General features: G+C 43.1%; 1 protein-coding gene across 1 annotated transcript in view; it reads right to left on the bottom strand.

Annotated features, from left to right (window-relative positions):
* The window catches only part of adam19a (ADAM metallopeptidase domain 19a), an 86,685-nt gene that overhangs the window by 24,548 nt on the left and 39,358 nt on the right, over nt 1–22,779 (bottom strand). The window contains 6 exon segments of the mRNA XM_056749588.1: nt 1,107–1,273; nt 1,431–1,502; nt 2,091–2,156; nt 6,116–6,299; nt 9,650–9,726; nt 19,993–20,068. Of these exon segments, the coding sequence (XP_056605566.1) occupies nt 1,107–1,273; nt 1,431–1,502; nt 2,091–2,156; nt 6,116–6,299; nt 9,650–9,726; nt 19,993–20,068 (642 nt within the window).

Below are 22,779 nucleotides of genomic sequence, written 5' to 3'. Positions count from 1 at the left end.
TAAAAATACATCTAAAAATTCACCCCCAAAATGGACCCCATTGTTCCATGATTTTTGGATTTGGTAAAGTCAATGGGGACCATTTCTGAGTGAACTATTCCTATGTCATTGCATTAGACAATAAAATATTAAACCAAATGAAGGTTGAACAGAGATATGTCAAGCAAATTATTTCTCAAGAAATATAAATATAGACAGTTGCAGCAGCAACAACCGAAACGAACATTGTCCAAACTTAACTTCCGGTAGTCAACCACAAGGATTTTTTTAAATGTCATTTAGTTATATTCAATTTAATACAATTAATATACAATCAAATGTTTATATAAATTAATATTAATATAAATTAACTATAAAATAAATAGTAAGATTAAAGCTAAATACAGACCACAAGTTAACTTCGGTCCAGGCGTGTGGGTTTGATAAAAACGTTTATTCAAATTATATAAAGTTAAATAAATAATAAATTAGGTTAAAAATTATGTTAATTAATTAAATTAAGTTTTAAATTATATTTTTTCATCATTTCAAGTATTTAGGCACTTTGGATTTAACAATAAATGTTGTGAATTATACCTTATACTCTGCTACAGAAACTGTAAGGGACCATTCACACTGAACGTATTTTTCCATTCCAATGAGCTACTTTCCCATTGTTTTTCTATGTAAACGCGTTGTGACGGATGTGCATTACCATTAGTAGTAAGTTGGCATGACAACTGTTTTATTTGACGACAACATGGCGGAGGAGGCATAGTGGATGTCCGGATGCCCGCGTCTCAAGAGCCTCGAAAAGCGTTAAAAAAACATGTCTGCGTCTTGCGTTTCAGAGATGCATTCTGTCTGGATGGCCTCTTATATGTACACCAGTTAAAAATGACTGTAGCTACCCAAAAATGTTTTTAAGAAAAAATACATTTTCATGTACATTATTTGAATGGCATTTGGTTAAATATTTGATCCAAAGCAATGAATATTATATCATTATTTTCACTTTCAGTTTCACGGCTTATTAATTAAATGCAAAATTATTAATAAAATAGCTGTTGGTTGAGAAACAGTCCTCTTCAGTATATGTATATGGTTGTTGAGCATTGGCAACTTACGTGAGCAGTTGTGCATTGTCATGTTTCTTGCGGGATTTCAGTTTCTGTCTCCACTGAAGGAAGGACCAGAGTGTTGAGTTTGGCTCCTCATTGATGATGCACTGATCGTGTTCTGTCCAAACCTCTAAACCGATCAGAGGTACACGAATGTTCAAGTTTCTGTAAAACTGATTAGACAAAAACAACACGATGAAAGGTGTTTCCTCATAAACATTCACTGCATATATTTACACATATTATGATATTCCAATTTTGTATTCCAAAAGCAAACGCGTTGTGCAAACAGTCCTTTTAACCAATGAAATGTACCCAGGCATGACATACCTTATCTACATAATTAGCAATTTCCATTATCCTCTCTTTAGTTTTTTGCAGGTCCTTGTTTTGCTTTCTGAACTGTATAGAGACAAAAGGAGACACCACGAGGCAAATTCATCAAAACTGAAATGCACACATTCTATGTGAGATATTGCAAAAAAAAGACTATTCCTAAGAAATTTGATTAACTAAATCCATTCATAATGAAATCTCACATGACCTCTAGTCTTTTTCTGAGTTTTGCTGAATATGATTCAGGTTTTGATGTAAAGTCATAAAAGAAATTCAATCAGAGAACTCAATAGAATGTAACATTAAAAGATGGTCTGCATGGCCTTTTTACGTGTTCCTCATACCAGGAGACCAGAAATGAAACTATGCCATCACGCTTAAGTATTAAATGCATTGAACTTTTTGATAACTCCTTCGAAGATATCAGAAAGGAGGGCGATGAAAAAGTGGGCTATAGCTAGATAGAGATTTAAGAAGCAACTGCCCAGTGAGCACATCTGAAGGAGAACGCAACACTAAGCTTAAAACACGGTTTGTATAACTTTATACATATCCTATATTTGATGTTGTGAAGGTTTAATTCATGCAGTGAAGCTTGCTGTTGTTCACGTGTCATTAGTAAAAGTGTGTGCGACACAAGTATCATCAGCTTACCAGTGTGTTGTCAGCTACTATATACAGTTCCATGTACTTAGTAGTACCCCAGACATTTCGTCTAACCTGAGGGTCGGGAACAAAATAGAGAAAACAAAAAACGTCAAACAAAAAACAACGTTATTGCCGGGGGGTAGGATTTTGAGGATTTTTCGAGTCTCCTGGTGCTCTTTTTTACATACATATACAAAGAACGTCTGCATTCCACCAACAATGTGACAGTAATACAGTTACAAAATCATCACATCAAACACATTGATGTTACTATTAAATGAATATCTCAACGAGCTAATTGTTGTTCATGCAGACAGGTTAGGTATTCTCAATGAAGCTAATCCTGTGACATTTTTTCCCCTGTTTCTGCTGTTCTTCACCTTTAGTTTTATTTGCATTTTAATTGGCATGTCCAGTTTACTCCAATAGCTGTTTAGGGACGTCTGGACACCTTTCAGGTTTACAATGCCATTGCCTCATTTCTTTTAAGTGACAGCTAACTCTGTATACCAGGTAGTCGCATGTAGAAAAATCTTTTGTAAATAAAATGTAAAGTGAGACAGAAAATATGTTAGGATCATTCAAAAGAACCAAATCTGAGTAAGACTTCATACTGCATGGCTTGCTGCCAATGAAGATGTAATAAAAAGATATCAAAAGGTTTTCTCAATGGTTTGTCACTTTACTTTTTCTCTCATCAGACCCTATTCGGCCTGTAAGCTTATCCTCTGCTAAAGCAATATTTTTGATGCGATGTCTTTTTGATTTGATACTGGTGGTAGTGCTGAAAGTCAAATATTTATTAAGAGTTGTACTTTGGAGGACACACAGTCAATAACAAAAAGCCCTGGAGAAACCAGGGTTGCTGGCATTTTTAAATACAGTGGCAAAAAAAAAGTATGTGAACCTTTTGGAATTTTCATGGTTTTCTGAATAAATTTGTCATAAAATGTGATCTGATCTTCATCTAAGTCAAGGGTAATGACAAATAAAATGTCTAAAATAATAACACAAAATTGTTTGATCTTTCATGTCTTTATTGAGAACAATCAAAAAACACTCAAAGTGCTTGTGGAATAAGTATGTGAACCCTTGAGTTAATGACCTCAAAAAAGCTAATTGGAGTCAGGTTTTAGCACACCTGGAGTCTGGTTTATAATAAGATAATAAGTTTGGAGGTGTGGACTACAGCTACTTTGACTGAAATAAAAACCCCTCTTAACTTTTGGAGTCGGTGTAAGAAGAACATGCTTATGTGAGCCATGCATCGCCAAAAAGAGCTTTCAGAGGCTCTACGATCATGAATTGTTGAAGTACATAAAGCTGGCAAGGATTACAAATTTATTTCAAAGACTTTAGACATTCACCAGTCTACAGTTAGGCAAACAATCTACAAATGGAGACACTTTGGGACTGTTGCTACTCTACCAAGAAGTGGGTGCCCAGTCAAAATGACACCAAGAGCACAACGAAGACTCATCAATGAGGTGAAGAAACAACCCTGAATGACAGCCAAAGATTTTAATGCATCATTGGAACTTGCTAACATCTCTGTTCATGAGTCTACAATACGTAAAACATGGTTTCCACGGCAGGACACCACGAAGGAAGCCACTGCTTACTAAAAAGAACATTGCTGCACACCTGAAATCTGCAAAAGAGCACATTGACAATCCACAGCAGTATTAGAAAAAATGTTTTGTGGACTGATGAAACTATGATTGAACTATTTGGAAAAACACACCGTACTACATCTGTCGTAGAAAGGGCACGGCATATCATCTTTAAAACGTCATCCCAACTATAAAGTATGGGGGAGGAAACATCATGATTTGGGCCTGCTTTGCTGCATCAGGGCCTGGCCAGCTTGGAATCATTGAGGGGAGATGAATTCCCAAGTATATCAGACAATTCTTCAGGATAATGTGAGTGTCTGTACGTCAGCTGAAACAGTGTAGATGGTGGGTGATACAACAGGACAACGACCCAAAAACAATGGAGCTAGTCCATAACAGAATGGCTTCAGAAAACAAAATCTGCATTTGGAGTTGCCAAACTCCTGAGCCCAGACCTCAACCCAATAGAGATGCTATGGATTGACTTGAAGAGGGCCATACATATGAGACGTCCAAAGAATATAACCGAGCAATTTCAGTTCTGCCAGGAAGAATGGGCTCAAATTCCTCCAACGATGTGTAGGTCTGATCCACAGTTACAGGAAGCGCCTGGTTGAGGTAAATGCTGCCAAGGAGGGGGTCAACCAGTTATGAATTCTAAGGGTTCACTTACTTTTTCCAATGCCATTTTGAATGTTGAATGAGTGTGTTCAATAAAGACATGAAAGATCCGTATTTTTTTTTTGTATTATTTTTAGACACATTATGTTTGTCAAAACCCTTGACTTGGATGAATAATTTATTCAGAAAACAAAGAAATTCCAAAAGGTTCACATACTTTTTCTTGCACGGTATTTTGGCTATGTAGCAACATTTTTATTCCATGTTGTCAGTGTCATTTTTAAGTCCATTAACACAACTCTGAGAAAAATGTATGACTCAAATGTTGCTTTTTCATCGCTCTGGGGACGAAGAGTCCATACAGACTGTCAAAACTAACTGCGTTCAGACTTGCAAAAATACCAAAGTATGCAATCAAAAGAGACAGTGTCCGAGACATTGAGATGTTTTTGAAACTCACATGAGATATCTGTGGTCTATTTTTGGGGAGAAAAACTTGTCTGGACTTGTACATTTTTTTTAAAGATATGTTTTGGAGGCATTTTGCCTTTATTGGACAGGACATTATGATAGAAGACAGGAATGTATATGACCTTGAGTCACCATATGTGCATTGTCACCATATGTCAGAGCACTCCCCACTAGGCCATCGGCTCTGATGACCGCTCCATTTAATCTAAATCCTTCAAGGATACACAAATGAGACAAAAGAGATCTCACCTTAGATTGTTCTTTCAATGGAACATGTACCATTGCATATATATGTATATAAACTACCCCCCCAACAAACCCAGGGACAAACTGCACTATATTTTAACCTCAATAATCAAGAGCTTTATAATCCAGTTGTAGGGGGAATCTTTCATCACAGAGGAGCGAGAGCATTAGTCCACAGTGCTTTTAAAATTTATGGACCCTCTAAAATCTCATTTGTAAACAGCAGGCCTGTTAGAAGTTCAGTTCTCAGCTTTAATGAGAAAGTGAGCGCAGGCAAAACAATACCAGGAGGAAGCTTCCGAACTGCTGCTAATAATCCTCAAGAGTTTTATAATAAATCAACATCAGGCACTTCATCAGTCTTAATACTTAACCTGGCCTTAAAATGCCTTTATTTCTCTACACTAACGAGTAAAAACACACACGTCCTGCAGCACATTACAGGAAGAGATACCTGACCTGAAACTGGGTAGAGGTGCAGAAGTACAGCGAGACACAACAGGTTTGCGTCAGACCTCAATGTTCTCTCTCGTGAGCGGCCTGTGTTTAACAGCTATCCATTATAGAGTGGAGGGAACGGAACATCTTTGCTTTTGCGAGGGAGAAACTAGCTCTTTCAGCATACACAATTCAGTCATGAGATCAGAAATAGAGAGGCTGAATAATGATGGTAATGACTCTTTATTTAATGACCTTCATACCTAATAACCTTCAAAACGAGGTGAGATTTTTTGAAGTATTGAAGGATCAGAAAGATCCTTTTTACCTGACATGTGGCATCATTGAAATGTAGCTTAACTCTGTAATTGCATATTTTCCAACAAAAATTAACCACAATTAAATCATGAATTTGCTCTTTTTACCTTCTAATATGACCCTGAGACCTCCTATCAGGAGCCAATGATACCATTATATTGATGCATTTGGCCGATATTCTCATAAAATTTGTAGCGTGAATGCGTTGTACGTCAAATTGGATAAGTGTGCGGGTTTCCTGGGATTCCAACCCATGACTTTTATGCTGTTATTGCAATGCTCTGAGCTACAGGAATGGAGAAACACTCATTACTCACTGACCCTTTGATGCAAAGGTTTAAGGTGACCACCGAACGGGCTCAGGTGTCCAGTCTGATGGCCGTGTCCACAGGTGCCGCTTTTGATTGGCAGGTGTTCAGTGCGATAGAACGTGTGGTGGAGAACCTCCTGTCCTCCTATCGGCTCCAGGTAGAATGTGTCATTTGAGTTCAATACAATCAGGCCTCTGTAAGAGAACATTTGGTGTAATGGCAGTTAAAAAGCTCTTTAATAGTTTAAAAAGAACTGCAATTGAGTATTTAATAGTCCAGATTATTTGGAATATAGTCCATGAAATATCAGTCTATGAGATCATATAATAAGATATGAAGTTACATAGGTTTGCATTGGATGAGGGTTAGTATACTGACAAGCTTTTCTTTTTTGGATGGACTATTCTATTAACAATCCCAACAATAACAATCTCATTTCCATTTTATCTCTCCACCATCTCACAAACACACGAGTGGAATTTGAATGCCTCTTGATCCTTTTATTGTATAAGAGGTAGAGGAGATTTTACACTCAAATCCATTGAATGATTTTATAGGCAGTGCACACAAACATATATAAAGTACAGATTGTTTCAAAACATTTACTCAAGTGTAAAGAAATATGCTATTTTTCCGCAGTTACAGTAATGACAAGCAGCTCTTAAGTTGTTTTATATTGTTTACGATAAAAATATATTGAAAATGTTTTGTCCTTACATTCACAACTTGTAGAAATCCATTTAGCTGTGAAACCATTTGTTTACACCCCAGGGCATCCAACAATTATCTTCTCAATGAGGATTGTTATTTTCCCCAAGCTCACAACAATTTCAGACAAAATGCATCTGATATTAATTTCATAATTGCTCCTAACATCCCAACTGTAGACAAATTTGGCTTCGATTTAATTTGCCATAAATATAATGATGTTCATAAAAATAAATATTTAACAATACAAATTAAACAACAAATAACACCACAATTTAGACATTAATTGATAACTCCATTTACTGCAGATTTAACAAATGTAAAATTAACCCAAGCTCTAATATCTACGCAAAATAACAAAAAAGCCACATGAAAATGTACAGCGCTTAATAATTCAGCTCATAGGAAACCTTTCAACAGCTGTTTAATGACTCGATCGGTCTTCGCAAAAAATTCAAGACCATTGGTAATATCAAGAGACCCCTGGGATTTAGCCTCGACAACACTGCAATAAGTACAAGAGTCAGTTACAAGAAAACACCAGCGAGCTCTCTTCTCAGAGTCTGCGCTTAATGATCTGCTATGCAAACAGACGATGGGGAACGTTGATTCATCTCCGAAACATCTCAACAACGGCTGGTCTTTGGTTTCAGACTCTTTTCCAGAGTAAACAGAAGCTTCACGGTTCCTCCACATTCAAAATTTAACCAACCATGTAGTCAACACATGCTCTCTACTTCAATTTATGATTCATGCAGAATTAAGCCATTTTTGTTTAAACATCATTTATAACTTTGCCTAAAGTGATGGCTGACATATTCATGATAATGCATTTCATCTATTTTCTGCCTCTATTATAAGAGCTTTTACTATTCCAAATTAGATTAGCAGACCATCTACAGTATAACTATAGTTACCAATATTATTAACTGTATATAAATATTTAGTTTATATTGGAAGGAATATTTGAATGATTCTGCAACATTTACAAATTGTCTACAATTAATTATCCTCAAAAAGCAAAAATACCAAAATAAATGTGCATAAACCTTGCTTCATATATTGGTCTGCAGCTGCTGCATGACCTGAAAACATTCGGAAATATTTACAGATTTCTATTAACTAATGATTCCGGCATCATCTCATGGCATTTTTATTAAAAGGATTTCCACCTGATGGAGTTCACTACATGTGGCTCATCCCCTTACATGTTACAGTGTTTAAGTTATCACAGACACTAATTTACCTTAGCAATGAAAACATATTATATTTTTTGTGATGTTTATCTGCTATGGTGAATATATGAATCCAGCACCTTGGCACATGCCTTGTGAGACAATGTATGTCAAAACCTTTGATTTATTAGTATGTCAGCATTGTGTGTGATAACCTTTAAGAAATAGAGATATTTGATTTGTATCTAAGCAGTCAGTTTATTCAGATAGAGAACAGACACAAACTCAAGACTGAAATTGTTTATACACAGACAGGAAGCAGCTCCTAATGTGGAATGTGTGCAAGGCCTACAGTATTAGTCATCAGGGCTTATATTCAATAGCATCCCAATATCCTGGCCAAAGCATTTACTCTCAAGAAATGAAGCACAAAAATCTGCCAATTGAAAAATGGCCCACACTATTTACAAGCCGTATTCGATATAAAGTACTCCGTTGTTGAAGGGACAGTTCAACCAAAATTTCGGACATCATATTCTCATTCTTGAGTTGTTCAAAACCGGTATAAATGTGTTTGTTCCAATGAACACAGAGAAATATATTTGGAAGAATTATTGTGACCAAATCAGTTCATGCTCAACATTGACTACCTAAGTAGGGGAAAATACAATGGTAGTCCAAAGTGGAACTGTTTGCTTTTCTACATTCTTCAAAATATCTTCTCTTGTGTTTCACAGAACAAAGAAATGTATATAAAGCCATTTTTCCTACTATGGTGGTCTAAGAACTGTTTGTTTATAAGCATTCTCCCAAATATCTTTCTCTGTGTTCATCAGAACAAAGAAATGTATACAGATTTGTAACTCATGATTTTTGGGTGAACTGTCCCTTATAAGGCAAGGAATATATCGTTTCTGGGTCCAAGATGCTATTCATTTCAAGTGATGTTACTATTTATGAGCATTGCTTATTCATAAAACACATTTAAACAAAAGTGTCCAAGCTCACTGAATCGGCTGCATTAATATTTTAGTAAATCGTAAAAAAAATTATTTCAGTAGTTTTACATCACGCCATGAGTGTGCATTAGAATTTATGGTTAATTGTCTATGGGATCTGATAGAGCGGTTGGACCAGGACACAGAGTTAGGTGACCTTTGTCCTATGACAAAACATTTTTCAAGTTCAGTAATGGAAAAAAAAGACAAATAAAAAGACAAATAATAAAATCTTTAAGTAGATATGTGGACATCTTTAGGTTTACAAATATTTACATCTTTACCAATTTATTTTCTAACGATTTCAAACGAAGAAAGAAGACAAAAAAGTGTTATGTTAATGAAGTCTCATCTTTAAACAACTTTGGATCGAAGTTGTTTAAACGACAGAAAAAAACATTTGGGGGCGCTAAAGGGTTGACTGGCAAATAATTTAGATTACACTCAATGTGCCCATTTTTCTCCAAATGCATCAACTGTATTTGAAAGATTCCCATTGTGGATGAAAAATGTAATAAACAAAAACAATCAGTAGACAATCAAGTACTGTGCATGTGTATCACACGTTGGTATATCAACATTCCTAAGACATACGACCAAATTAATTGAACTGCTTGTGCTCTGGAGTGACCCGAGAAAATCCAATTATGTAGGACAACATACCTCATTCCCAAACATGTGCTCAGAGCGACCCAAGAATCTGTATGACCCCTGACCTTCCCGTGATAGAAGCAATGATCCTGCATATAAAGGAAGAGAATACGATTATTTGAGGCAGGAAAAAACAGAAAATATCCCAAAGAGATGCAAAAGATACGATACAGCAGTTTGCAAAGACTTGGGCATTAATGTTGTTCATAAACCGAGCAAAACAAAGTTAATGGCACATCTATCTAATTAATACAAAAAAGACTACATCTGTAAATCACAATTATATTTGATACATTTTTGGTGAGCAGGTTTATTGGACTTAATTAGTCTAGGTCTTTTTCACTGAAGTGTTGTATAACACCCCTCCCAAGTTTTCCGAACATTTGGAAAATAATCGCTCCATTTAACTACTGAAACAGAGCCAAACTAGTACAACTGATATGCTTTCAGCTATTAGACAAAAGGCTTATATGAACGGTCAGACCGTGAAATTAGTTAATTTATTTGAACAGACCGGAAGCAAAAAGAGGGATGGCCAAGCACGGTTGACACACAAATCAATTGACTCTGGAGATAACGGCCGATAATCTCGCCGGTTGTGGATCATCCAGACATATAATGAGATACAGTATCTAAAGAAGCTGTAAATGTCAGGAAATGGCTGCAAACTAATGGAGGCTTTCTCATCTTTGGACATGTTATGTAAGTTCTTGGTATATAAAAGGTAACAATAAGACTGTGTTGGAAAATATATCGTAAGGAAATGTACTATGACATCTGTTACATCTATGTATTATAAACAATCCTCAAAGTAAAACAAATAAAGATTCATACATCTATGTCACATTTATATTTGTACTTGTTATCTAATTAGTCAGTGAAGACCTTTCCTTGATATGAAATCAATAAATCAATAATCGTTCATCATTTCCATTTATGCTGAGGTTTGGTTAATATGTGCAAAAAGTGTGAACATATTTAAATGTATACATTTCAGATTTAAAGCCTTAAAGTTCCAATGTGTAATTTTTTGGAGGATCTATTGACAGAAATGCAATATAATATACATAACTATCATAATATACATATAGTCTTCAGAGGTGTATAAAGACCATACATAATGAAGTGTTATGTTTTTATTTCTATCTTCATACACCACGAGTCCCCTTACATTGAATTCGCCATGTTGTTTCTACAGTAGCCCAAAACGGAATAACTACTTTACAGAGCGCATTTTGAGGATATGTTATTTCCTTCAGCAAAGAAGACAAAATGTGTCGTCTTAGTCCTGTGTCAGCCACCGTAGTGCTTCGAAAGGGAGGGGGAGAGGTGCACTGATCCGCTGGTTGCGATTCACAAACTCACTAATAGATGGCGCCAAATTTCATACACTAGACCTTTAAATTTGCAATCTGTAACCTTTGTTTAAAACATACAATTTGTTGCATGTTACTTTAACTTCAACACACAAAGATAGGTTCATAATGTCAAACTAACATTTTCCATTTTCCGTGGCTCAATTTATAAATTTTATATAATTATAAGTTGGGTAAGGTAAAGAGAGCTTTCAACAATGGCTTTTATAAACTTGCTTGACCTTTAATTTTGGTTTATTTTTAACCCAAAAAGAGTGCAGTTGTACCTAGACAAAAGTGAATTAGATTTTTATCTAAATAATAGAACAAACATCATTTCCACCACGTTTCTTTACACAGTCAGGTGGGTTTAAAAGAGTTTATTTTTTAGAAGTCGTGTAACCTACAGAAGAAATGGCCATATATATACGTTTCTGAACTCAGCAGATTTTCATTTTCTTCCTGTCTTCTTCCTTCCTCTTTGTGGTTGTCAGTAGGTTTAAACTGCCCCACATTTACACACACAGTCGCTGCATGTCATCATTTCATGTCATCACAAGAAATATTTTCATTTCCAATAAACGGTACTAAGACATAAAACTGATCTGTTATAATGTGAAGGCAGCACACTGACAGTTTAATCTTCTGCTGTAAGACTCGTGAATATTTGATTTTCTCTGATTTGATAGAAATAAGGTTTGCTTAATGACTTTTTTTATGAAGTTATAAATACGACTCTAATTAAACCTCTGTGTGCGGGTGTGGGCACCTAAGGGCAAATATTTCACTCTGTTTGTAATGCACGGTTAACCAGCAGGATCACGGCTCCATCACTGTCGTGTTTTCTGTTGCAGATGTTGATATTCTAAGGGAAGAGAAATCCTAAAGATTTTCTCTGGATCGAATTATCCTGTCTATCACAACAGGGAGCCTAGCGGTGCGCTGTGATCTCCACAGCGAGTAAAGTGAACTGCTCGTTCCCCTGAAAAGCCCTTTGTGTGTTGTTGCACAGTGGCGAGATTTACGCCCATCCAGCGCTGCTCACTCAAGGGGGCAGCTGGAAGCTGTTAAAGGGGCTCAGAAATAATCACGGGTGTGACTTTTCTCCCATCAAGTCTTGTCAAGTGATGGAGACGTAATTATAAAGCTCGGAGCTTGTGCGGGGACCGCGTGTGGATACAAGTTCCCTTTCTGTCGGTCTCTCGACGTTGTGTCGAGAACGACAGATGGGGTTCGCCCTTGAGAACCAATCAACTCTGACTACTATAGAAAAGGCCAATGAAATTAGGCGAATGCAATTTGCATGCCGGGCTCCGCCCCCGGAAATCCGGTATAAAAGGAGGCCGGCGTGCAGCATTCACTTACCTTTTGTTCTTCAGAGCCATCGCTCATGAGTACAACTCAGGATTCAATCCTCTACAACTACACGCTGGTGCTACGACGTGTTACAGCGGATCGTCCCTTCCTGCAGCGACCTTCCCCTGGGCGTCTCGGCGGTTCTGGAGGTGTTAGAGATTTTTTCTAAAAGTCCTTTTCAGGACTGACTGAGCATTCTCCAGCGCGGCATGTCCCGCTGTTCTCTTGGGTGCGGCACCCTCATCGAGGAGGGGGATGGACACGATCGCTGCATTAGGTGTCTGGGCGTCCAGCACACTGAAGCAGCGTTCGTTGACACATCTGCCTGCACTGCGGGCAGATTGTCATTCAGAAGTTGCGGTCACGGGTGGCTGTCTTCCTACGGGAACCAGCCACCATTTCGTCTGCTACCCGGGCTGTGACATCTGTGGCTACGGCCCCGATGACCACCCACGTTAGCAGCGTTAGTGATATGGGGAACTCTGCGAACGTAAACCCGCCAGCCAAGTGCTCACGGGCCGATCGCACCCCGATTCGCTCTTCTGAACGTTCCCCAACCGGCGGTGGCATACCGTCCGGATCCTCACGCACACACTCAGAAACGATGTGTGACGTAGATGAGATGTCGCTCGCAGCATCGGAGGGAGACTGGCATCCGACTCTGCCGAATCCAAACTCCACCCCCAGCGGTCGAGTTCAGGAGGAAGCAGAAGTGATGTCATCCGTGCTAACCCGGGGATACGTGGTTCCCGAGGTCGGTGCGCGGTGCAAACCGCGCCCACCCCGGGTGCCATGTTTTTCCCGGAGGTGCATGAGGAGCCGTGTAAAACTTGGAACGCTCCACTCACGGACCGTTCCAGTGAAACCAGCTCTGGCTCCCTTACTTCCCTCGATGGTGAGGCAGCCAAGGACTGCGTCGAGATCCCCCGGGTGGAACGTCCGCCTGCGGTGCACCTGTGCAGCGGACGGCTACCACCTGGGGGGGGATCGACCACTCCTACCGTCCAAAGCACGTAAGACTTCGGCATCACTGGTGTCGAAAGCTTGCGATGTTGCGGGCCAGGCTGCCTCCTCTCTCTATGCCTTGGCCATCCTGCAGGTCCGCCAGGCCAGGGCGTTGAGAGGGCTCCACGAGGGTAAGGCCGACCCGGGTATAATGCAGGATCTCCGTGCCACCGCTGACAGCGCTCTACGGGCGACTAAGGCGGCGGCACGGGCCCTGGGTCGGACGATGTCCACGGTAGTGGTCCAGGAGAGACACCCCCGGCTATACCTTGTGCAGAAGAGTGACAGCAAGGAAGTCCGCTTTCTTGATGCACTCATCTCGCAGGGTGGGTTGTTGGTAACACCGTCGAGGACTGCGCTCAGCAGTTTTTTGACGGCGAAGCAGACAGTGGCAATTAACCACATTTTTTTCACGCCGCGACTCGGCCGCCTACAGGCCTCCGAGATCTCACGTGACGTCTGCTTCCCTGCAACCCAGGACCCTTTCGACATCGGCTCCGGTTCCTGTGCCCCCACAGGCGGCACCCCGGAAGCAGAGGTCGAGGGGGAAACCTCCACCCCGTCAGCAACCTCCTCGCGAGAAGGGACACTGACGGGAAGACCCCAGGGAGAACAACATCGGGCCCGAACCTTCACAGCCACGGCTCTGATCGGTCGGTACGGGACGACTCCTGCCTCGTCACCAAAGCCGGGCCCTTGTTAGGGCTTGGCGCCCACTTACTCACTGAGTTTTCTGTTCTCCCCGGGTTTACTTGCAGCCGATCGCACACTCCACTGGACTGTGCTCGGCGAACCGACCTCACACCCTGGCGAGGCGTGAGGTCGTACACATACGACAGCCGTCACCACTCTCAAACCGACAGTGCGTGCCGTTGTCCCGCCAGGCAGGTAAGTAGGCGGAGCAAACCTTCCCTCCGGGGACTCCCCACGACATGGTTAGCTCCGCCAGCCGACGAACCACCCTCCGTGGGAATGATGAAGCAGACCGTCCCCTTGGTCACCCTGTCACAGTCCCTGGGAGCTCGAGAGCTGCCCACACTGTCTCGCTGGCTAATGAGGGCGGTCCGTCTTGGTTACTCAATCCAGTTCGCCAGAGACTCACCCAAGTTTCGGGGCATCATCTCTCCCTCTGTCAGAGGCAGGGACGCCTCCGTACTTCGGGTAGAGGTCACCACCCTTCTGGCAAAACAGGCATCGAGTTCGTCCCTCAAAACCAAGATGTTCAGTGGGTCACCACCCGCACTTCATCGTTCCCAAGAAAGACGACGGGTTGCCCCCAAAGGCTGCGTACCCTGAACAGAGCACCTTCACAAGCTGCCATTCAGGGTGCTCACACAGAGGCGCGTCCTGACATCTATGAGGTGTCAAGATTGGTTCGTGGCAATCGACCTGAAGGACGCTTACTTTCATGTCTCGATCCTCCTCGACACCGGCCGTTCCCACGGTTCGCGTGCGAGAGGCGGGCATATCAGTACAGAGTCCTCCCTTTCGGTCTGTCCCTGACCGCCCTTTCTCCCTGAGAGGAGGAAGGCGAGCGGGTACTAAACTATCTCAGCGACTGGCCTATCTTGGCACACTCGCGAGATCTGTTATGTACACAAAGGGACCTGGTGCTCCGGCACCTAGGTCGATTGGGACTCCAGGTCAACCAAGAGAGGGGCAAGCTCTCCCCAGTGCAGAGCATCCTCTTTCTCGGTATGGAACTCAACTCTGTCACCATGTCGGCACACCTGTCCGCAGTTGTGCCCAACCAGTGTTGAACTGTCTGAAATGAACATTTTAGGCAGACAGCGGTCCCCCTGAAACAATTCAGAGGCTCCTGGGACACATGGCGTCCTCGCGGGTTAATACCCCTCGAGTTGATGCACATGACACCGTTCCAACACTGGTTTCAGAGTCGAGTTCCGAGGAGAGCGTGGCACACCGGCAGCAGGCGCATGGTGATGCCGCCCTGCTGCCGACGCACCATAACCCCTAGTCTTTATGACTTTTTCGACGGACTCAGGTCCCTCTGAGCAGGTTATGAGGCAGGTCGTGGTGACGACTGAAGTCTCCCTGCAGGGGTGCGGTGTAGTGTGCAACGGGCACGCAGGTGGGGTGTTGGACGAACCCCCGCCTGCGCTGGCATATCAATTGCCAAGAGTTGTGGGCTATGCTACTTGCACTGAGCAGGCTACGGCCTCTCGTGCGAGACATGCACGTGCTGTTCCGAGGACAGCACTATAGCTGTAGCGAATACAGATCGTCAGGGTGGCGTTCGCACACAGCAGCTAAACACAACTTGCTCGATGCCTCCTCCGGTGGAGTCAACAGGTGACTCGTTCCCTGCAGGCCACACACCCCGGGCAAACTGAACTAGACAGCCGACGTGCTTTCTCGCCAGTTTATTCCTCGTGGAGAGTGGCGACTCCACCCCCGTGCAGTCCAGCTCATTTGGAGGCTGTTCGGGTAGGCCCAGGTAAAACCTGTTCACCTCCCGTAACACCACCATTTGCCCGCTTGATAGTCCCTGCCCTCGGCACGGATATCCTTGCGCACAGCTGGCCGCGGGATGGGCGGAAGCACACCTTCCCCGCCCCCAGGAGCCTTCTTGTACAGACTCTGTGCAAGGTCAGGGAGCAGGAGCACCAAGTGTTATTGGTTACACCACACCGGTCTAACCGCACTTGGCCTCAGAGCCGATGCTCTGGACAGCGACTCCCCCTGAACCATTCCCCTGAGAGAGGACCTGCTCTCTCAGGGGAAGGACACGTTCTGGCATCCCAGATCAGACCTCTGGAACACCCATGTCTGGTCTCTAGACGGGACGAGAAGATCCTAAGATGGCTACTCCCCCTATACGGCTGAGACCATCACCCAGGCTAGGGCCCCATCTACTAGGCGGTTACACGCCTCTAGACGGTGCCTCTTTTCGTCCTGGTGTCTTTCTCAACGAGAAAGACCCACTGAGGTGCTTGATCAGGATTGTGTTCCCCTTCTCACGAGACTGGAGACTAACATCTCCCTTCCACACTGAAAGTGTATGTAGTCGCTATTGCCACTCATCACGACTCAGTCGGTGGAAAGTTTCTAGGGCAACACGACCTGGTCACCAGGTTCCTAAGCAGCGAGAGGGCGAAATCCGCCTCATCTCCGCTCCATACCCTCTTGGGACCCTAAGTGGTCCTGGGGAGCCTCAGAGCCCCCCAAAGAGCCCCTCGGAGGTTCCGATCTTCCTCATAGAGTAAGACGGCCCTCCTGACGGCGCTCACTTCCTTCAAGAGGGTAGGGGACCACCGAGCATCCTCCGTGTCCCTGGATTGCCTTAAACTCGGCCCTGGAAACTCTCACGTTATCTTGAGACCCAGGCCCGGATGCGTGCCCAAGAAGTTCCCACTACTCCCTCCGGGGCCAAGTGGTGAACTTGCAGGCGCTCCCCATAGGGGAGGAAGACCCAACCCGATTAGTGTTGTGTCCAGTACGTACTGGACCGCACGCAGAGCTCTGAAGCTCTGACCAGCTCCGTGTCTGTTGGAGGACAGCAGAAGGGGAAGGCTGTCTCCAAACAGAGGCTGGCGCACTGGGTCGTGGACGCCGTTACGACGGCATTCCGATCTCAGAATCTCCCATGCCCATTGGCAGTGAGGGCTCACTCCACACGGAGTTTAGCCACCTCCTGGACACTGGCAGAAGCGCCTCTCTAGCAGACATCTGTAGAGCTGCGGGTTGGGCTATGCCCAAACACCTTCGCAAGGGTTAACAACCTTCGCGTAAACCCGGTGTCAGCCCACGTCCTGCGTGGCGACATGTAGGACTGGCATCCGGGGGGGCGTATGCCTGCGAAAGCACCTTTCCACCCTCTAACAGGTTGGGTCAGTGTGCTATTTACCTTTTCTTCTTACCCGAACACATCGCTAAGAAACTGGTACCTCACCAGCCTCCCTTCTTACCCAGACACTGGTTAAGAATAGGCATTCCATCCATCACCAAACAAGCACCCCCTGGGGGCTGGCTGGGCAGAGCAGCCTTCCCCCTTAGGCCGGGATACCATGTGAGCTATCACAGATAGCTCTAACCGGACCTAGTGCTACCGGACGTCTGTAACACCCCCTCCTCGGGCTGTTCCGTCTGATGTATCCTCATGAGAATGGTTCCCACTCCTGGTAACCCATGAGCTTCCCCAGGTGGGCCTCCACCTCGCGGTTAACTACTCAGTCCGCACGTTCCATGCGTTCTCCTCCAAGGACGAGACCATACCTATATCCACCATATTCCTCCCCACGGGTAGGAGGTGGCCTCTGTAGCGCTTCTCTGATTAAGAGTCGCGCTTACCCGGTGTAAACTGATCTGGACGGCCTCTCGCCTATAGAGAGCTAAGGCCCCGTCCGTGAAAGTTACCGGTCAGGGCTGTACCCATCTTTCTCCAAGAAAGCTCTGGAACCCCCCGACCACCACACTGGAAGGTTACAGTCTCACGAAAGCTTCGAGATGACACGCCCAGGCTTGTTACCGTCGCTTCGCTAGAGATTGTGACGCGATACAGCGTTGTGGCGTTTTCCATAGGCAACCCCATCTGTCGTTCTCGACACAACGTCGAGAGACCGACAGAAAGGGAACGTCTTGGTTACGTATGTAACCTCAGTTCCCTGATGGAGGGAACGAGACGTTGTGTCCCTTATGCCACGAACACGTATCGTATTCTGCTGCAGTTTGAGAGGTCTCAGGCTCTTCAGAACAAAGGTAAGTGAATGCTGTACGCCGGCCTCCTTTTATACCGGATTTCCGGGGGCGGAGCCCGGCATGCAAATTGCATTCGCCAAATTTCATTGGCCTTTTCTATAGTAGTCAGAGTTGATTGGTTCTCAAGGGCGAACCCCATCTGTCGTTCTCGACACAACGTCTCGTTCCCTCCATCAGGGAACTGAGGTTACATACGTAACCAAGACAATCTTTCGTAACTGTCTGGAAAGGCAACATACAGCTGAGGAAAATCACTCGTGGTTTTGTGGTCTTTTTCTGTCTGATCAATAAGTCAGATTTTGGAGATGCGTGGAACAAAACAAGACAGGCGGAGGAAAAAAACACGGCAATTTTGTCTTATATTTCGACTCACACTTTTTAATATCACGTTGCTCTCGTCCTTGATAGAACCTGGCACTTCACCGCATTCAACAGAAGCGTATAAGTGACAAGTTTTCCAAACTTTTTGCAAGAGCTAGCAATAAATTATCATTGCAAAATCTGCCTTTTTCAGCTAAAATATATCGGAATGGGTTCCCCAGACTCTTTTTGCCCTTGAATGTTTTGCAGAAGCAAGAGAATTATTTATAACAGAAAATATATCTACTGCCAGCATTACACTATTATATTGCCTACATTGTGCAAGGCTGTTTATTTGTGTTTGTTTGTTTTTGCAGTTATTTATTTAATTGCCCCATTTACATTACCATTTACATATAGATATACTGTATATAAAATATATTGATCAAATGTATATACACTAGTGAGTCTTGCAAAAGCTTTCAATTTCTGCGTCTTTGTTTAAAATGGAAGGGAAAGACGTCTTATTGCCATTATTGGAATGCAAACCAAAATACACCGTTCATATTTTGAAATTGCAGAGTGTACACCATAATAGGAGTTGATATATTGCTTTAAAAGGGATAGTTAGCTATTATATTAGAAATTCTGTCATCACCGCCGTTGTTCGGCTACTATCATTTTGCAGAAGAAAGTCATACAGGTTTAAAAATGACAAGAGGGTGAGTAATGACAGAATTTTGGGTTTGCCTATCTCTTTAATTAACGTTAATTTAATAATGCATTTATATTTCAGTTTACTGTTAAACAGAAAAAGCACTCCAGTAGAAAAAGGATAATCAACATCATTGTGCATTTTTTTCTTTTTTGATGAGCAAACTGACCTAAGAAAATAAGTCTTGTTTTCAGTAAAAACATATATAATTTCAGTGAATTTGTGCTTAAAACAAGCAACAAATGCCAATGGGGTAAGAAAAATAATCTTGAATTGTGTGACTAAGAAAAATGTAAACCTTGATTCAAGATTCTTTTTCTTACCCCATTGACAGATTTTTTTTCTTTCTTTTTAGTAAAAAAAGATTAAATTTCAGTGAATTTGTGCTTAAATCAAGACTTATTTTCGTAGGTGATTTTGGTCATCAAGAAAATGCTTCTTGATTCAAGAATTTGTTGACATTTTTACTGGAAGCAAGAAGTAAGAAAGCCATTTTTTGCAGTGTAGGAGAGAAAATGTCCTTAACCATCATGAAAACAATGTCACAATGGGAAGAAAAAACCCAAGTATGGTTCACTTATTTTATACGCATTTATATAATTTATTGGTGTTTTCTTTTAGATATGACCTAGATATGCTTGATTCACCCCATCAATTATACTTAAAACATTCATGAGAAGGCCAGCACTATCTTTTGTAATAGAGAAAATACCTTTATATGTCATGAAAACAAAACACCCTGGACCCAAGTCTGAAGGTAGAGAAGCGACAGTGACAGGGAGAAAACAGAGACACAAACAGAAAGATAGAGAGAGAAATTGTGAGAGAGAGAGAGAGAGAGAGAGAGAGAGAGAGAAAGAGAGAGCAAGACATAAAGAAGATAGAGAGATCTCAATCCTGCTTACTGTGTGATTGTTTGTCTGGGTGATGGGAAGGCCATTCTCATAGTGAGTCTCAGAGAAGTCGTCACCCAGTAGTTCCCTAAAAGAGACATGAACAAGCTGTCACTATGATTTCAACACAAAAACAAACAGTACTGCTTTTTCCATAACAATAGTTTCTTTCTCACGCAATACTTGGGAGTGTGAAATGTGAGTGCTAAATTGCCAAGATGTTTCCTCTGTGAAGGGAGGCAGCACCCCCTCAACAAAGTCTGGATGAAAAACAACTGATGAAAATTATGATGTGAGTATATGTAATGTATATACAAATTCATTTAAAAAAAATCATACACTGGTGTATTTTATGCCTCTACTAAGTTCACTGCATTCTCATGAGGTCCTAAAGCATGATGTGAACATGAGGGGGTAAATATAGGAGAAAAGTCACTTGAGTGTAGGCGGGGCCTTCAAATCACAGGGATTGGCAGATTATCCTGTCAATGTCATGATGCCCTGCAATCTTTCTAGCAACCATTCCACAAATAGGCTTAAATGTGTCATACAGGTGTGTAGTAGAGTAGGCGGGGCGAGACCGTGGTTCGAGACCGGTGAGTAATTGTGAATTAGCGCCAGCTGTGCGCACACCGGGCTCGAATCACGTAGGAGATGGGAGCATATAAAAGGAACAAGCGACCGGACCGTCGAGGAGAGAGGACCGGGCCCCGAATTTATGTTATGTTTGTATTTATATTTATGTTCATGTTTTGTTCGCCGGCGGTCGTCCGTGAGGGGCCGCCGGCTCTTAAATTACTTTATTAAATGTTTAAATGTTTGCCGGTTTCCGCCTCCTTCCTTCCCTTTTATGGAGATTTGCTACATTGGTGCCGAAACCCGGGAGGAAGGAGAGACATGCTGTCGGAGAGTCCTCGCTTTTGAGTGGCCTCGCGGTGCCGGAGAGTTCGGGCAGCGCGGACGAAGGGCGTCCGCCAGTGGCTGCCCGAAGCGGTGGCTCTGGGGAAACGGAAGTGCACAGTGCGGCCACCGTCAAAGCTTCGGTGGAACGGCGACCTTTGCTGCCGCGCCCCTGGGTCGAGGTGGGGTGGCTGTCGTCCAAGCGGGAGCGGGGGGGTTGCCGCCGTCCGCCAGAGGCCGGAGCCTGCGTCCGTCCCCCGAGGGGGAGGAGCAGGAGGCGGAAGTGCCGAGTGCGGCCACCGCCTGCCAGAGGCCGGAGCCTGCGTCCGTCCGCCCAAGGGGGAGGAGCAGGGGACGGGGAACCCGCCCCGACTCCCAGATAAAGGAGGAGCCACCGCCGGCCGCCAGGGGGCGGACGGTCGAGCCGTCCACCGAAGCCCCAGGACCACCGCAAGGCACCGCGAAGGAGAGTACTCCGGCTGGTTGAGGAATGAGCGGCAGCATGTCGGGGAACCGGACTTTAACTTTTTTTTTTCCTCTCCCCTCTCTCTTTCCGGTCGCTCCGAGGGCTCCCGTCTCCGTTGTCTCGTCACGTCGCTGCATACCCCCCACCCCACCCCCCCCGAAGGAGGGGGAGGGAGCTTGCACAGTCGCGGGGGTACCCCCCGGCCTGTGAGGGGTGATGGGGGTATGTAGTAGGGTAGGCTGGGCGAGACCGTGGTTCGAGTCCGGTGAGTAATTGTGAATTAGCGCCAGCTGTGCGCACACCGGGCTCGAATCACGTAGGAGATGGGAGCATATAAAAGGAACGAGCGACCGGACCGTCGAGGAGAGAGGACCGGGCCCGAACTTATGTTATGTTTGTATTTATATTTATGTTCATGTTTTGTTTGCTGGCGGTCGTCCGTGAGGGGCCGCCGGCTCTTAAATTACTTTATTAAATGTTTGCCGGTTTCCGCCTCCTTCCTTCCCTTTTATGGAGATTTGCTACAAGGTGGAGATAGGCAGACTAACTACAAGGTGCAGATTTCACCAATTCAAACATAATTTTGGTCATGTCTAAGTCAAAACAAATTGGAAATTATTTGAAATTATGATTGATGAGTGGGATTTGTGTTCAGTCAATTAAATTAACGTTGAGTCTCACAGACTAATGGTCAATAAAGGTAAATGGTTTAATAACATTTAAAAAATCATAATTAATATACAGTATAAGCATCAAAGCTATATGAAATATACTTTTTATTGTATTATTGTTTTTTTTTTAATTGAAATGCAATCTATTAAAAATGCAGTATAAAGAAAAAACATAAAAAAGACCTTTATTAAAATGTCTACTTTTAAGAAAAAGCAAAGAATTGCAACAAATAAAATGTAATGCTTTAGGTAAATTGTGTTTTAACTCTTTAACATCTGCGAACATGAATTCACAATGGCCTTAAAAACACAAATTATTCAGAATGATTCTAGAATGTGTAGAATTCTTTCCAATGGTTGTCTTTATGTCAAGTCAAGTGAATCTTCCTTCATCACAGCATTTACTAGTGGTAAAGATCAGGCCGATAAGAGGCCGGCTTTAGCTGGAGTGTTATTGTGCGGCTTAAGACACGGCTGGTGGTCAAAGCCATGATCTCTTCAAAGAGAGATGCAATGATTAGAGCAGGATGGGAGGACTGACTGTGTAATCTATTGCGCTTTTCCATTGCACGGTACCGTCAGGTTTAGTACGACTCGGCTCGTTACAGTTCACTTCACTTCGGCTCAGTTTGGTTTCCACTGCAGTTTAGTACCACTTCAAAGTAGGAGGGATTATAAATGTATCATTTCGATGGCGGATGGGAGCAAAACAAAATACTGCTGAAAATCACGGAGAGTTTGGGAAATCTTACAGCAATAAGC

This window comes from Triplophysa dalaica, chromosome 1, assembly GCF_015846415.1.
Source record: "Triplophysa dalaica isolate WHDGS20190420 chromosome 1, ASM1584641v1, whole genome shotgun sequence".
Classification (NCBI taxonomy): domain Eukaryota; kingdom Metazoa; phylum Chordata; class Actinopteri; order Cypriniformes; family Nemacheilidae; genus Triplophysa; species Triplophysa dalaica.
This window is presented reverse-complemented; position numbering and strand designations above follow the sequence as displayed.